At 51.8% G+C, this 16521-nt stretch overlaps 5 protein-coding genes; 1 reads left to right on the forward strand and 4 right to left on the reverse strand.

The window, feature by feature from the left end:
• Nucleotides 1-265: 265 nt before the first annotated feature.
• CHC_T00002041001 (hypothetical protein) lies at nucleotides 266-1969 on the reverse strand. Its single transcript, XM_005713004.1, has one exon. It carries the CDS (start codon nucleotides 1967-1969, stop codon nucleotides 266-268), a length of 1704 nt encoding a protein of 567 aa, XP_005713061.1.
• A 58-nt stretch (nucleotides 1970-2027) lies between these two features.
• Nucleotides 2028-4012, reverse strand: CHC_T00002042001 (hypothetical protein). XM_005713005.1 is given in 2 exon segments: nucleotides 2028-2239; nucleotides 2240-4012. The coding sequence occupies 1 exon segment, from the start codon at nucleotides 4010-4012 to the stop codon at nucleotides 2240-2242; it is 1773 nt and encodes a 590-aa protein (XP_005713062.1). The 3' UTR covers nucleotides 2028-2239.
• A 25-nt stretch (nucleotides 4013-4037) lies between these two features.
• On the forward strand, nucleotides 4038-4403 carry CHC_T00002043001 (hypothetical protein). The gene has a single exon (XM_005713006.1). The coding sequence runs from the start codon at nucleotides 4038-4040 to the stop codon at nucleotides 4401-4403; it is 366 nt and encodes a 121-aa protein (XP_005713063.1).
• A 3336-nt stretch (nucleotides 4404-7739) lies between these two features.
• On the reverse strand, nucleotides 7740-8291 carry CHC_T00002044001 (hypothetical protein). XM_005713007.1 is given in 2 exon segments: nucleotides 7740-7901; nucleotides 7902-8291. The coding sequence occupies 1 exon segment, from the start codon at nucleotides 8289-8291 to the stop codon at nucleotides 7902-7904; it is 390 nt and encodes a 129-aa protein (XP_005713064.1). The 3' UTR covers nucleotides 7740-7901.
• A 7810-nt stretch (nucleotides 8292-16101) lies between these two features.
• On the reverse strand, nucleotides 16102-16195 carry CHC_T00002045001 (hypothetical protein). XM_005713008.1 is given in 2 exon segments: nucleotides 16102-16132; nucleotides 16133-16195. 1 exon segment carries the CDS (start codon nucleotides 16193-16195, stop codon nucleotides 16133-16135), a length of 63 nt encoding a protein of 20 aa, XP_005713065.1. The 3' UTR covers nucleotides 16102-16132.
• Between the last annotated feature and the right edge of the window lie 326 nt (nucleotides 16196-16521).

The raw sequence follows: 16521 nt of genomic DNA on the forward strand, positions 1-16521 counted from the left end.
GCTGAGGTCACGCACATAGCAATGACTATATGGGTGCTCAGGCGCTAGGGATTAGGGGATTAGGGGATTAGGGGATTTAGGGGGGGGCTTCAGCGCGGGGCTTTTGGAAACAGGTTAGTTCCACGGCAGCGGGGCGCGTACGGAGGAGGGGGCGCAAATTTTGCCAGCGGGGCCTGCGCGATTGGCGGCGCACGCACCCACGGCGGTGGGGGGCCGAGGCGACGTTCTACGGCACGGTGTGCTGGAAAGATATCATACTAATTGGTTACATACATGAATGGACCAGAAAGGGGTGCCCTACCTTGCTGGCATCATGTAGCCAATCAGATGACGTGACGGGGGCCCCACCACGCCGATTGCAGCTCATTTTGGGGGGGGTGCCCAACTTATGCGGTGATAGAATGTCGCCTCGCCGTTGGGGGGGCTTCGTTTGCGCCGCCCCGCGGCCCCCGCGGCCCCTTCCGCGCGCAACGGCAACAAGGCGCGCGCGCGACAGCGCGGCAGCGTCCCACGCGCCCAATCGGCGCGCGTGCGCGCGTGGCGACCCGGCCCCGCCGTGGTCCTCGCGCGGCCGCGCTGAGGTGCGCGCCGGTGGCGGCGCGTTGCGCCCCACGCCAGGCAATATACATAGCCTGCCTGCCGCGGCCGTGCGCGGACGCGGCTCGGGGCGGAGTCGACACGCCTCAGCTCGACGACGCCCCAGACGCATACCCACCCCCCTACCCCTACCCCCGCAGCCATGACGCAGCGCCAGATCGAGCTGCGCTTCGCCGCGGCCGACCTCGCCAACAAGGACTTTCTCTCGCTGTCCGACCCGTTCCTGGTGTGCCACACGCTGTGGCGCGGGCGTCCGGCCGAACGCATCGGCCGCACGGAGACGGTCAAGGACGACCTCAACCCGGTGTGGACGACCACCATCTCGTTCACGCACACGCCCGAGACGGCCGCGTCCAGCCTGCTCATCGATATCTTCGACCGCGACTCGACCAGCGACACCAAGCTCACCAGCCACGACTTCCTCGGCCGCGCCGTCCTGCACCTCGACGCCCTGCTCGCCTCGCCGCACCTCCGCCTCGTCCTCCCGCTGGCCTCGGCCACCCAGCCGCCCGCCAGGCAGAACTCGCTGCTCAACGTGTCCGCCTGGCGCTCCCCGCAGCGCAGGTCCACCTTTTCCAGCCGCCTCGGTAGGTCCGACCTGCCGCAGGGCCTGTCCGCCGTCTCCACCATCTCCGCCGCCACGGAGGACGAGGACGAGCAGGCTTACGAGGGGGAAGACCCCGCCGACGCCCTCGTCGCCCCGGACCTGTGTCGCGCCACTACCTCCTCGCGCGCCTCGAAGAACTTGCGCGGCGAGCTCACCGTCACCGCTGAGTTCCTGTGCGACACCCCCGGCCTGCCCATCGTCTTCCGCGTGTCGTCCGCCCTGCTCAAGGAGGCCGGCCCCATCTTTCAGAGGAGGGTCACCCAGTTTTATGAGCTGCAGAGAGAGAGAAAGGTCGGCGACGAGAGCGTGTGGAGCTGCGTGTATCGGAGTAGGGATGGCGTTAGTGTCGACAGGAATAACTACGTCATCTTTGATGAGATGAGCATCACCGAGCAGCAGCTGCATAACGGCCAGCCCGCCCGGGGGCTGCGACTGGCCTTTTTTAAGCGCAATACGAGGCATCGCCATGAGCTTATTAGCTATGTTAATACATCTGTGGCTCAGCTGGTCACACGCAAGAATCAGCGCAACGCCGTCATCCCGCTCGAGGGGGAGTACGGAGATCAGGAGGGGCTCGGCAACGTTATTGTTACGCACGCACAGGAGGTGCGCTTGGTCGACTTGCAGGGTGATGTAGAGAGAGGCGAGATTCAGATCCACCTCCGGGCGGACCACTTTTTGCACAAGCGCTTTATTAGCTCGTTGAATGATGCACCGAAGCATGTGCGGAAGCTCAAGCAACTGCCGGCCTTCATTACGTTGCATTGAGGCTCGAGGGGATGGGGTGTAGGCTGCCCCGGCTTATTTTCTGCTGTATCTGCTGTATGTACCTGTATGTTTATAAAAACAAAAAAACCAAGACCACATCCTCTATATAGACATTTCATCATGCATTGCTCTTTCCACCTGTGCTTTTGTACAGGTATGCTTGACAAAGTGAATGAAGACCAAAGACAACTGTACTGTTCGTATCTGCTATCTGAATTCGCCTTGCTCAATAAGAAGACGTACTCTCTTTCGTGTACCTGTATGTCGCTAGGCATCTCGCAGCAGCGTCCGTAAGATGGTCTCAAGCGCGGGCATACGATTTGTCCAAAAACCAAAATTTTGCGACAACGGTGCCAGCGTCGCATCTACAACAAACCGCGTCAGCGGCGACAACCCGCCCAACGACGCGTCAACCTCTGCCAGTGCCAGCGGTTGGCGCAGCGATGCCATCACACTTGCCTCATGTCTCGCCTGAGTGGAAGCTGACTTCAGTCCAAGTCGAGCTGCGAGAGATACGGGGTTGCGCACCACATCGAGCCGAACGTACTCGTCCGCCCCTAGTTTTGCCTTCTCCTTCAGGATTTCCACGCCCCTTCCAATGCCCCCGAGGTAGTCTACAAGACCTTGTTGCTTCGCCTGCAAGCCCGTCCACACTCGCCCTTGTGCCACGGCGTGCATCTCCTCGTACGTTTTGCCCCGGCTCTGCGCCGCCTTGTTCACAAACTTTTTGTACGCCTGCATCGCCCCATCTCGGTAGTACTCCGATTCCTCCTCTGTAAACGGTCTATCATCTACGAGTAGCTCCGCGTACTTGCTTCCAACGCTTATGTTTTCCTTGGTGTACCCAATCTTTCGGTACAGTTCCCCGAGGCTAGGTTTGACTGTCACTACTCCCACGCTTCCCGTGATCGTCAACGGCTCGGCAATAATCTCGCATGCCATGCTGATGTAGTACCCCCCACTGGCGGCCACGTCCGATTGGCTTGCTAGCACAGGCTTCACGGCAGCAAGCTTCTTTAGCTCGCTCCACATAATGTCGCTGGCGAGTGCACTGCCCCCGGGCGAATCGCATCGCAGCAAGCAAGCAACATACCGCTTGTCGTCCCGCACCTTGCGGATCAGCTCCACCAAGCTTTCACTTCCCAGCGTATTTCCGGTTACTGGCGATGAACCGTTTTTTCCGCTGGTAATCGCTCCGACAGCACGGATGACGGCAATCTTTTTGCCGCCACCAATGCCTACCATTTTCTCGGTATTGCGTCGTACATACCTGCGGACATCGACTGAATTCAGTGGCTGCTTCACCACCTCCTCCTCCTTCTTGAAAGGGCCCTTCCCAAAGCGGATTTTGAGCTGATCCTCGACATCCGACTCGTAGCAGATACCCGTGATAAGACCTGCCTCTACGTACTCATTCATTTCCCACGGGCTGCGATCGACAAAAGCAGCAAGCTCGCTCTCCGAGATTCCAATCGCTTCACAAACACTCTTCGTCCACGTATTGTGAGTCTCCCCCAACAAGGAATTAATCACTTCCCGTTGGGCAGGTGCCATATCACGCCTCGCAAGCTGATCTCCTGCACTCTTATACTTGCCAATGCGTTCCACTTGCGGAGCCACGCCGATCTTTTCCAGCACGCCCCCGACATACGAACCGCTCGCAGCAAAGCCACGCAACCCCAAACCGCCCTCCGGTGCGACGTAGAGCGCGAAACCCATGCCAAGGAAAAATTCCTTGGGACCTCCCGTCTCCATAAACACAGTAATGCCCTTGCCTGACGCGCGGAAATAATCCAAATGGCGACGCATCTCAAAGACCTTGGCCCATCCGCACGCCAGGGCATCGATTCGCAGGTGAAGATGTGCAATGCGGGGGTCATGCGCGCCGACTCTGAGGGCGTTGAGCAGGACAGGAAGGGTGAGTTCTGGCGGGCCAGAAAAAGGCAAGCCGGACGGAGCGTCGCTTTCAGACATGGCGCCGCCAATGCGTGCCGTGAGCACAGTGCCCTTCGACACACGGCCTCTGACTTGGCGGAGCATGCGCCACGATGCACTGAAGCGACGTATGGGGGAGGGACGCTTGAACGGCATTGCGTGTAAGAGCGTGGAGAGTGGGGGTGGGTTGGGGAATTCGTCGGGCAGTTTGAAAGTGGAACCTGAGTCGGCTGCGGCCGGTTTTGTCGCGTCGATCGTCGCGGTGGAAGCAGGTGGGGATGTCGAAACTGTTGGTGGTTCTTGCTGCGCGTTCATGGCAAAGCGAGCTGCCGGTTGTGGGCGGATTGGGGATAGCGGCACGATAAAGGTTGTTCGTGTGACGAGTGGGCCCGATGTTGGTACGAGAAAGGCGGACATGGCGAGGGCTTCTGTCGCTTTTTCGGCGATGAAGTCTCTGAAACACTCTCGTACGCGGAATTGGCTACTCGGAGGGTGAGACAAGAGAGTGCTGAAGGAGGTTGTGAAGAACAAGCTTGTTGAAATGTTTCAGGTGAAGAGGGAGGCGAGACTACATTTGCAGCAGGGATCACGCAGACAAAGAATGAAGGCATTGATGGTCCAGATTTCGCTACATGTCGCTCAGGACATTTCAGACTGGGCCGCCAGGCCATAGATCCAAAGAACAGTGTTCCGCTCACCTCGGTTTGACCATTCAATTTTTAATGCTTCTGGCTGGTACAGTAACACCGGCTGTGAAGAAAATTAGAAGAATTGCCTTTACCAACTTCCTGGCCATTTTATTTGCAGAAATTTTACTTCCGCTCGAACTTTCACAGACAACGAAAGGTCGTGTAAATTTACAGTATATCGTATACCCTTCGGTACACATGTTCCGTTTCTTATTTTTTTGACCTTTGTGTGACAACCTCTAAACACCAATGTTCCGCCTAAAACGAAAAAAGAACGGGAACGCTTGCTCTCTCTTCCGGCCTGGTCTTTCTGAAAGGGTCATTTATTTCTTTTTCTATCAAGTCAAGCCTATTTAAAGCCGGTGTATTTTAACCTTCACCAAGTGACTTGGACTCTGCAAACTGTCGATCACCATCCCCCTCTATACTTTCCAAACTAAGCATGGCAAAACTATATGAATATGGTTTTCTCCTACAAAGACAACCGTAGTCGAGTCCAACAAGAGCCTCTTTTCGGTATCAGATTCATAGATTTCATTCCTTTCATCAATACGAGTTGCGCTGAGCTGTCAGAAACGGAATCCTCTTTCAAATCACCCAGTCTCATTCAATAACAGCATAATGGAATCGCCTCCGTCGCCCTGCGATACATATCTTATTCTAACATGAGTGTAATTGATGATATTGCTCAATCATGGCGAAAATGGGCATCTCTTTATCATAAAAAAGCTCAACAAAGTAGTCCCTTTCTTTCCCAGACACATGATCTACCCCCTTTCATAGTAAAAACGCAATAAAACAAACTGCTCTTACAACGCACACCTATGTAATCAGCAACAATTACGCTGCGTAGAGGAAACTGATGAAACATCTTGCGTCACAAAAAAAAAATTGCTGGTACCGCGCCCATATTGTCTCGTCTATACTTGTATCACTTTCCTAGACTAGATTCAGCAAATTCCTTCGGTTCCTCCTGTACGCCGTAGGACGTGGCTTGAGTAGCATCGTACAGCTCCTGTGATAGGTGAAGTCGGAGCTTGTGTCAAGTTGTGCAACGAACGCCCAGATCCGTTATGTGCAACTGTCACCGTCGTTTTGATGGAATAAAGGCACCTTCTTAGGCATATACACCATCTTCTAAATAAAACTGCGAGAGTAATGAGACCCTCTGCATACTTCGTGTTCTTTCGTGACTACTTCCTGTCCTATCAGAATATGGGTTCTGGAGATTGTTACCGTGCTCTGGTAACTGACGGCCTATGTACAGCTTTATTCTTAATCGCAGGCGATTTAAACGTTACGGAGACGGCCTCTTTCATGAACGATCGAGTTTTTGCTTACATCCCTGAGACTAGAAAGCACTGGACAAACTAGAAGACTGTGTCTGCCTGAGGATGTGTAATGGAATGAATCTTGCGGAAAGGCCGGAGATGAAGATATAAGTAGAAGCAATGAGGTAATTCAATAATGAAATAAAATTGAGGACATGACCTTGTGAAAATGCAATTGCAAAATGGGCGATGTAAAGACGGCTGTTTTGGAAAGGCAATCCCCTTGATACATGAACAATGCACGTATAAAGTGGGATATTTTGGTGAGGACAAGAGAGATTTTAATTGTGTGGACCGTGGCGGGATTGTGGGCAAAGATTAGAGAGTGCAGGTGTTGTGGGTATGGCTTGGGTGCATTATGATTGTCCTTGTTTTCTTCTCTTCTCAATAGTCCAATGTTGCGATTTTTTTTTTACGTTGGAGGTAGACTAGACAAGACCTTTTGAGCCAACAATCTGCGAACATGAAGCACAGAGATCGAGGGCGATGGACAAGATGTGACGGAGAATACAGGCGGGAAAATGCTGAACGGAGAAGCGTCGGTATGGCAGGTGGGGTATATCTAGCAATGCTGTGCAGCTTTCGACTTGAAAAAAACCTCAAAATGACTTCCCGACGGTGTGGCGTCGTCTCTCCCAACAGACTAAACTCTCACGTCATTCTAGCATCAATTGAGAGGCGAACGCGAATACATCTTCATTGATTTAGAGAGGCGAGTCTTTCCCCATGCCAATTCTTCTCGGCGGGGTGAGCCATATGATTACGGGGTAATTTTTTAGAAATAATTTGAAGATGATGTTATGGCAGAACCGAGCTCGCCACTGCCGGAGTAGCCACGCTGAAGCGGCGTCACTGCTGCCTCTGGGAGAGAGCACGCGCCCGCCTTGTTGCCCAGTGCTGTGAGTGCTGTATCTCTTAACTGCACGAGAGAGACGTGGAAATCGAAACAAGTCCCAACTCCCCCGCCCTGTACACAACCATTGGCCTTCTCTCCCTCGCCGCTCACCTCGCTCCGGGCTCCACCATGGACGTTTGCAATCGCGCGGAGGAGGGGGTGCCACAGGTACACGGTGTGGGTAGTGAGAACTGACAAGCGCGCAATGGCGCCGATGGCCCCGGGCCGGAAATAATGTTGGCGCCCACCCCCGCTCCGAGCCTGAAATTTGTTGTAGTTTTGGTTACGTGCACTCTGTTGCGGTCACTATTGTACAGCAGTCGATTGCTGAGCGGCGCGGGGTCTTGCGTAACTTACCCGAGAGTCTTTTTAGGGTTGTGTGAAAAAGTGGAGTGATGCGAGTAGCGATAGGTGCAAGGTTGCAATGTGCCCCTGATATGCCTGTCGAGCGATCCGTGTTGAAGGTGCGTAGGCAATAGCGCCCTGCGAGTGATGTTCATGTGAACATCACTCGTCTGTGAACAGACTTTGATTTCTGTAGTGTGCTGTAGTGTGGAGCGATATTCGTGGAGCGATACGGCCCGTTGCATCTGTGCGTCATTATTGCTTGGCCTTGTTGTTCCGGGCCTAAATGAACATCACATTTTGTCAGCATGGATTTGCGCATGCCCGGTTACGCACTGGTCGACTAAGACTTACAAATGTAGGGGGATTGGTTGTAGTGTTCTTTACCTTGTACAGCGGTACTGTACTTTGATTCGGGAATGTGAACGTATGGAGACCTTCTTTACAGGAGACGAGCTGGCGGTGATGTGGCGGTTATGTGAATTAAGTGAAATGTTTTCCTTCTCGATCGCAACAGCTTGCGAAGGTAGCAATGGTAAGGGAGGCGATGGAGTTTTGGCTAATGCATACACTTGAAACAAGCAGGGGTTTAATTCTGACTTTCAAAGAAAGTAGGGATCAACAGTCTTCCGTCAAACAATTTCTAAAAGCGCTAATTCCGGAAGGAAGAGCTGCATACTACTATGTGACGATACCATCCGCCCAACCGGAACCACCTTACAGAACAAAACAGCCTAGTAGCGCTGATGATTGCGCAAGTAGTCATCGGGAAAGTCTCTAAGAAACACGTCCAGAGAATCATCCACAAAGCTGTGCTTCTTCGTCTTTCTCGTCTTAGAAGATCCGGACCTGGACGACTTGGAACCGGAATGTTTAGGGTCGACTTCATCGCGCAACTTATTGACCCTTCGCTGAGTATCATCCAATTCTGTCTGAAAGTTCTTCATATCATGCGTCAGTTGCGAAGAGGTCCTGGGTTCGACAGATGACGAAGAGGACGGGCTTGTGCCGCGAGAGTGGGCATTGGCACTTGAGTGGTGCTTGCTACGGCCCTTCTTCTTAGATGAACTGCGCCTCGTGACAGCAGAGCTGAAGTAGCGATCGAGTGACTCCGTCCCGTTCATGATGAATATGTTGTGTGTGTTGAGGTTGACGAGGATGTAAATGAGTTGTGCGAGGTTGTCGGAGATGGGGGATGTGAGAAGAGGGATGGGGCGGGGTTATATAGAGATGGCATGTGGTGAAAGGCTATGATGCGATGAACAAAGAAGTTGTACATTGTGAAAAGATGAGAAGAGGTTGTTGCCATGACTGAGATACGCCTACAGCAATGGCATTGAGTGCTATTCGGCGATGCACCTGCATATCAAGACATGGAGGAGCAGAGGGGAGAAGAGAGCGGGTAACAACAAGGAGTCGAAGCGGTATTTAGAAGGCAAAGTCATATGTGATTTCCCCTTTGGTAATGAGAAGCAAATGCGTTGTCCTGACACAGACTGGGCGACACATGGGCATGTGTGCCCCACGCACATCACATAAAAGTTGAAATAAAAGTGGATCGAAGGGATATCTTATGTGCTGTATGGGGCCTAAAATATTCCCCCTCTATTCCCCCTCTTTGCCCCCCCCTATGCGCGGCAATATGTTGTTTTCAAGAATAGAAAATTTGCATTGCATGCAAACGACCTGATATTCGTATGGAACGGGCAGAGAAAAGAGAGGGCGACGATCCCTTCGAAGGGGACACCGTATGGGCTCTACTGTGATGTGAAGGCGAAGGGGGCGTCGCGGAAACGTCACCGTGAATACCCACTACACCATTGTTGGCGACAACCTCCTAATTTACGTCAAAGCATGCGGTCCGCTTTAAAATCCCGAGTGGTGGCACCTTGGGGCGATGCTTTGCAGTCCAATGTGCGCAGGATCCCGAGGACGAGGTTTAAAGCTCAAAGAGGAGGGGGGGGGGGGGGGGGGGCGGGGGGGCGGGGGTAAAAATGCTTTAATAGCGCAATTTTGTGTGCTGTACCTATTGCACTGTAGCAGAGAGTGCGGGCAGACGGACGCCGTAACTAGCTAGCCCGAATGTTCAGTGAGTGGGGAAACCCCGGAATACTGTATGTAGGCGTGAAGGAAAAGAACCGTGTGCCACAGGGGCTAGAAGACATAGAAACAAGACGTTTTAACTGTACGTGCGGTATACAGATTGTACAGTAGTGTGCGCTGTGAGACGAGTGGAAGGAAGACGTACAAACCTTGAAGGATGGAGGTTGGGGGAAGCAAGTGTGAGTTGTTGTGCGTAAGAAGAAGGGGCGGATGAACAGAGAGCTGCGCTGGATATGGCGGTCATGGTCAAAAACGCCTGAGGACGATAGTGGCAGTGGAGCTTCGGGACAGCGTAGCAGAGATTGCAGCTGTACTGTACCCTTTGTACAGTTCGTCAGTATGATAAATGTTTTCATATATCTGACGCCTGTCATGCCTACAACGACGTTGTACTGTAGGCATAACAGGCGTAAGAGGCGATAGTTTTTCGGCGGGGCCGTAGTTGTACTGCGAGAGGACTCCCTACAGTATACCATACCTCTTTGTACGTACAGCATACAGATAGCGACCATAAAGGCCTCTTCTCCTACTCCTACTGCAGTTCGGGTGATTTGGTCTAGATGTAATGTTACATTTTATTCAAACAAATTTTATGCTTGAATAGCTGTCTTGTGTGCGGCTTGTGTGCGGTACTGCCACCGTTGTAGCAGAGCAAGGCCCCGACAACGTCGTGGCGACGGTCTCTGGTCTAGTTGCGGTGCATCCGGGGCTGTATCCGATGACAGGAGCACTACACCGTGTACAACAGTACAGTACAGCACAGTCCAGCACAGTACAGTCCAGCACCGTATGCGAATCCAGGCAAGGGCACCAAATTCTTGCTAAGCTGTGCTGTATCAAAACCGACACGACAGCGAAATTATGTTGCCCTACTTTTGGTGCATGTAACTCTCGAGCCGTACCCGAGTCAAGCATGGGGGCATCGTCGAAGACATGAGGACTTAGAAACGCTTCTGTCACTGTCGCGAGGGGCGAAGAGAATAAGTTGCTTATTGATATCATACTCTCCGCAGCAAGGAGCTCGGGGTCATTGCAGAGACACACGCCTTTCTATTTCCCATGCACGCCTTTCTCTACAAGCGGTCAGGGGCCCCCCCCCCCCCCCCCCAAAAAATAGCCTCATGAGGCCCTACTCCGCCTCGTTCTCTCAAGGACTGGCCTTGCTCTGCTCCTGCTATAACAGACCTGTCTCTGGCAGGTAAACACGTGCGACGCGGAGTCAAGACCGCGGCTCGACGAAAAGTATTCTTTTCATAATTGCATGGACGACTTTTCCGGGGACGTGTAAATGAACAGTTCGCATCCATCACTTCAGGACATTTATGCTCCCTATTCTCCCCTGCTGCCGGGCACAGGACCGCGAAGCACTTGTCTCCACCATTACAGATACTGTACCCTGCAAACTGTAAAGACACGCAATTCGTCAAACACCCCTCCTCCTCATGGAAAGGGCATGTACAGTATTCGTTTTCGCTCCTACTGTACGTACACAGCCACGCCGGATAGAAGAGAAAGATACTCTTCATGTAATGTTACAGCACCTACGATATCGTGCCAATATGGGGCTGACGAAGTCACCGCTGCCTTCAAGGACAGAATTTTCATACAGCGCAAGGGAGCAGCACTACACGTGATTTAAATAAAACGAAGCGATTCCACGACTTTCATACTCTACCCATGGAACAAAGTTGGGTCAGCTTCTCAGCTCTGATTGCTGAAGACAACAGTCCCACTAACTCCGCTCCTTGATATGATTGCAGCCCCGCCTTTCCATAGCCTATCCCGATGCAAAAGACAAAAAACTATGCACTGATCCAGTCGGGCAGTATTTTTTATATATGTAGTCACAGGATGGTCGTACTTAATGATGCAGTGCTGACCAACGTCCTGATGGACAATGTAAATGCTTTATTCCTTGACTATTGTTGCGAATGCTATGGACAATGAACCGCCAACAATACTGTGGTACTGTACAGTTCAAGTCAGAGAATTCCCCCACGGCGTTCAAATACTGTACCGTTGGTACTGTAGTGTTGCGCTTCAGTACATGTGTCGAAAGCTCTCTGAAAGGGCGGCAATGCCTGCGAAAGGAAATAAGCGTGGTCACGGACGAGCACCGGCCAACGGGGGAATTGCGCCTGGAAGTAGGGAGCGGAGCCGCGGGGAGGACGCGAAGAGAAAGGGCGGGGACTGTGCGAAGGGGAAAAGGGGCGCAGGGGGGTCATGTGTGGGGCCAGGGGGTCGCGGGGGATGGGAGACGGAGCGGGGGAGACAGCGTTCCGAGCGCCTGAGGTGGCGAGAGGGCGCAGAGTAGGTAGCATAAAAGGAACCCGCGGCGGCAGGGGGGACGAGAAAAAGGAGAAGGGCATCAAGTGAATTGGAGAGGCCGAGATCAGGTGGATTCCTGAGAAGTCGAGTGGATTCTCGACGGGCGGAGGCTTGCACCGGGTGGATTCCCGCCAACAGCCTCTGGCCAGCAAATAAAACTTGATTTGACGGTGCTCAAGGGACCGGGCACAACAGTAGAGTACTGTTGCCGTACAGTACCTTACTCCTTACGGTACCGTTACTGTACAAGTATCGCTCAAAAGGACATTGAATAAAGAAATACAAGACAAGTACAGCCTGTCTGTGTCCAGAGCACAGCCACTGTTCTTCTCTTCAACGTTCGTCGTCTTCTCTTGGAAAAAGAGTTTTAAAAACAATTTTGACTGACACGACCCAACTCGTCTTCTCACCGGGTGTGGGATGTCAGATCTCATCTGTGATGACTCCTGAAAAGTCCGAAAACGTGCCTCAATGCGCGGGACCTGACATGAACGCACATTCCCGATCGGCTCCCCTTCAAGAACTATGTGCTCACCAATTTTCTCGCGTCTCTACAGTTGCCTCACCACTGGTACAGTATGAGCCTCACCACTGGTATGAGAAACCGCACGGATGCTTTTCTTCAATCGGTCGGCATCCTGTTTCCTATTTTGATAGATGATTCCACTAGCCGTGCCAAATTGTACCCTTGGTACTGCATATGATGTCATACTGCACATGTGCCGCACAGTACGATGAGATGGTGAGGACAGTGCTGTGTACAAGTTGTATCCTACAATATCCTATCTTTAGGCATGAGGGTGGACTACTGTTCTGTACTTGAGCATGTTCCTTTCTCACCGCCTCGAGCCCAACTGTTTTGTCTTGCCGCGTACCTGAAGCCCCGCCAGCTTGCCATTATGGTCATTCCCTTTTCACCTTGAGGCTGAGAGAAAGTCGCTTCGGTTAAAGCAAAGTCTTGTTCCGTCGCACCATGCCCCTGTACAGTTGGATTTCTCACCCCATACTGTACCTTCGAAGGTACCTGTGCTGCACAATACAGATCGACTGCCGTTGCACAACTTCTCCAGTCCGGCGTAGCACTGTGACATGAGTCTTCCAAGACTTCGACAGTGGTTTCACTTTTTGTGCTTTTTGCATTACAGTGACAGCAAATGCATCATGATTCGCGTTTGCGAGATCAGGTAGCTCCTGAGCTATCCACTAAATTTACCCTTCAAAGTTGCTACAAGTATAGAGTCCAAAGCTGCAGTTGTCGCAAAAACAGAACAAGCATGCACATTTTCATTTTCGTGTCAAAAACATAGGTTTTTACTAGTAAAGGGGTGAGACTTGTTCCAGGACGGTATAAGTGCTACGGTATCCAGAAAGAGCTGGGGTTCCAGACACAAGCAATTGCCGTCGGATCCATTGTATCGTCATCTTGTCAGTCTAAATTAGAGTCTCAGTCACGTTGTCATCGTTCTGTAGAGCATGCTGCATCGGCGAGAACAGGACAAATTCAAAAAATGTCCTAGTTCCTCTTCTCAATCGAAGACAGAATTCTACCGAACAGATCCTCAATCTCGACCTCAAGCGGTGCTTTCTGCTCGGGGGGCACGACAGCCCTCTGGTTCGTGTGGAACCAGTACTGGTCAATCTGCTTCTGCAAGGTCCTGGTCCTCCCATTCGTGGCTCTCAATTGTTTCTCGAATGCATCCATTTTGCGGTTCATTTCGGCGTAGGTGTCACGAGAACTGGTCGGCGCCCTCCTGTGGGAAGAGCTTGAAGACCCGCTGCTAGTTCTTGACGTGCTTCGTGTGGAGCTCTGAGAGGAACCTGTCGTCCTGGAGCTATGAGAGTGGCTTCTGCTGGAACGAGAGCTGCCGTGAGCCATTTTTGCTTCAAATCGATAAACGAAAACTGACTTTTGTTGAAAATTACTCTTGGGGAGTAGTGAGATGAGGTGGTGTGGATGGAAAGCGGGTAACTAATCCACGACAAACTCACCTTTTATATACAATTGGGAGCGAGGAGAGAACGAGAGCAAAACGTTGTCCAACACCACAAAAACCCCGTATTCGCGCGCGGGAAGACTCAGACAGCCTCAAGATACTAGGGTACCTTGGATACATGATGAGGGTCTCGTATTCGACAGCTTCCCTTTTTTCTGGCCAGCTCGTCAAGATTTTCAGGTGTCCATGCAATATTTCCCGCGTACAACGATGGAACATTACATAGCTGGAGCTCCTATGCGAACGTAAAATCTCAATCTTCTCTTTTCGCTATCTTCTCTTTTTAATTTAGCCGCCAAAGAGGCTGAATAAGGACTGAAAACTAGGGAAGGATTGCCCCTCTTGAAGAAATGTGCATGAGAAGCATCTGCATAACAGCGACTACGAAATATGCGCAAATCTTGCAACGAAGAATGGCATGATTAACAGGGCCCAGACGCCGTGCTGCCGCCAAGAGTTTTGCAGTAACAGACGACACGAAAAGAATAGATTACTGGGGTGTGAGAAAAGGCAATTTAATGCGTTTCTATTAATTCCAACTTGACATATTTGCAGATTCGGTGACGACTATCGGTAAGTACCATATGCGCGTTGAAATTAAGCAGTGTCTAGCGAGAAAACAGAGGCGTTGAAAGGCGAGAATAAGGGCCATTTTGACCCGCTGTAGAAAACGCTCTGGGTTCTGTTGTGCATAGTTTATCCAACTAGTAACCCTCCGAAAGCTAAAATCGAATAGAGCGGTGGAGTGCAGTGTCGTGTATTGTATTCTTAGGGTGATGCTCATGTGTAAGTCGGAAAATGATGAAGTGTTGGCTTTTCGGCTTGGCCCTGCGGGAAGAGAAGAGCAGGGCTTTCTTGAGGTTGAACATTTCAATGAGCATCAATGCTTGAAATGGGTGGTACCTGTCGCTTGATGGTATGGCGGTGGAGGAGGAGCGTGAGCGGCGGGCTCTTTTCAAGGCGCAAAAACTACATGACAATGTCAGAGGCCTTTTCCGATAAGATGTCGTCATGGGCGAAACCACCTGGATAAAAATCGCGAGGTTGTTCAACGAGTAGCACAACAGAAAGGGAAGAGACGCCTTCGTAATGGCAACGTCATCGGCCGGGGACTTGTGAGGAGGGAGTGAGCAAGTGACATTGAAAGTGAAAAAAAAAAAATACTCTTGCTGTAGAATAAAAAGTCACATACGGCACATTGAGAAATTCAGAAGAAAGATGATACTTTTTGAGGTGGGAGGGGCGGGAAGATGGGCAGCGCCGTGCAGTGCTGTATGGGTAAAGGGAGGCAGAGGGGAGGATGGTCGTAGACTGCGCGGGAGGTGGTGACGTCGTCGAGCGGTATAGTGCGGTAATGAACGAGGGGCGGGTGGTGATCAGTTTGGCGCCGTGCAGTCTCCTGTAGGAGTAGCGCGTGCGGTGGTGCGGCGATGGTAGGCGGGCGAGTGGTTGGGAGATGACAACTTTTGCTTGTCAGCAGAAAATAGCTGCAAAGATGCAAAATAGGTCTCCCACATGACAATACAGTATATGGCTATTGGACAGATATGCGGCAGGAGTCCTACATAACCGACGTGGACTAGCTCGGCGATAAGAAATCGAAAAAACAAATTTTTTTTTGAGGCGGCATGAGGACTCGGTTCCAACGCCAGCTGGGATACTTGTTGGCAACCTAAAAAAAGGCTCAGTCTCCAACCGGGGCCCCGAGAGCGCAGGCGTATGAATACATGCACCATTTCAATAAGACTGTAACTGTGAAACTTTTGCTCGTCGCGCTGGCCTCGCATCATGTCTATAAACTCTGGATTCAAGATTCAAGATTCAAGAAGCAGAACAAAACACTGTGCATATGGCGGTTTCGGGCGGAGTTGCCCGCCCGGCAGGATTCAAGCATCCTCGGCAGCCGCCTCTCTTACTCCCATGCGCGTACCATATGATAACATGCGCAGCACTCATTTTTCGTCGTCAGCAATAGAGTCTTATGGCCCCGCGCCCCTCGTACGCACCCATTACAATCCGGCAACAGAGATCATGGAGTGAGTTGCTTTAGGAAACCAACTCATGGCGCAGACAATATTTTCGACAAAAACACAAGCTACGTCATTAATTTTGAAAAGTGATTTGGTCAAAAATAGGCGTGGACCCAATCGTTTGGCTTTCGACAAAAAAAAAAGAAAACTCATTCTGAAGCAAGGCGAAAGGGGTTCACATGGATGTACCCTTGGGTACACATGCACACGGGGGATGTACACGTGCGGTACGTACTGTACAGAAGTCGAAGCATGCGGGCGGGGGCGGAAGGTAGAAACTGCGCATTTGCACATGCGCCGGATTGCTGAGGTGAATCTAAATAGTCGTCGACATATATTATATATGACGCACGTGTAGTGTTCTGGGAATTTTTGATGCATCACTAACAATTGCTCTTCGGGCCGGGACATTTCCAAGGAGGTGGCGCATTAGCTAGGTTGCTCGTCTAGAGAAAGAAGGCGGAGAAAGGCAGGATAGATTTGACGCAATCACAAAACGAAATCATTTATTCAACATGCACCATGCAGAACAGGCATAAAAACTAGACTAGAGAGCATTTCGCGGACAAGCATTCATTTCCCATAGAATTGACACATGGACTAGTTATCGGTCACTCGCCATGTCGGCAAGCGGGGCGACTCCCTGGGTGACAAGCGGGGGGGCAGCGAACGAACGTAGACCGTAGCGACGCGGCCCACAGGTCAGAGCTCGAGGGGGTCGTCGAGGAAGAAGGCTTCGATAGCCCAATCCAAGTGTTCATTTTCAGCGGGGGGAAGAATGTGGTCGTCCGCGGTGTGTGCTGTGCGGATCTCGCGCTCGAGGTGCTGGATCCTCTGGAAGGTGTTGGAGAGCTCCTGGCGGAACTTGCCCATGCGCTGGCCGAGCTCCTGCGAGCTGA

This window comes from Chondrus crispus, genomic scaffold, assembly GCF_000350225.1.
Source record: "Chondrus crispus Stackhouse genomic scaffold, scaffold_122, whole genome shotgun sequence".
NCBI lineage: Eukaryota > Rhodophyta > Florideophyceae > Gigartinales > Gigartinaceae > Chondrus > Chondrus crispus.

What these genes read in the sequence shown, in the direction of transcription:
- CHC_T00002043001 (XM_005713006.1), top strand. Translation starts at nt 4,038, where the DNA reads ATGGGGGAGGGACGCTTGAACGGCATTGCGTGTAAGAGCGTGGAGAGT.
- CHC_T00002041001 (XM_005713004.1), bottom strand. Translation starts at nt 1,969, where the DNA reads ATGCAACGTAATGAAGGCCGGCAGTTGCTTGAGCTTCCGCACATGCTT.
- CHC_T00002042001 (XM_005713005.1), bottom strand. Translation starts at nt 4,012, where the DNA reads ATGCTCCGCCAAGTCAGAGGCCGTGTGTCGAAGGGCACTGTGCTCACG.
- CHC_T00002044001 (XM_005713007.1), bottom strand. Translation starts at nt 8,291, where the DNA reads ATGAACGGGACGGAGTCACTCGATCGCTACTTCAGCTCTGCTGTCACG.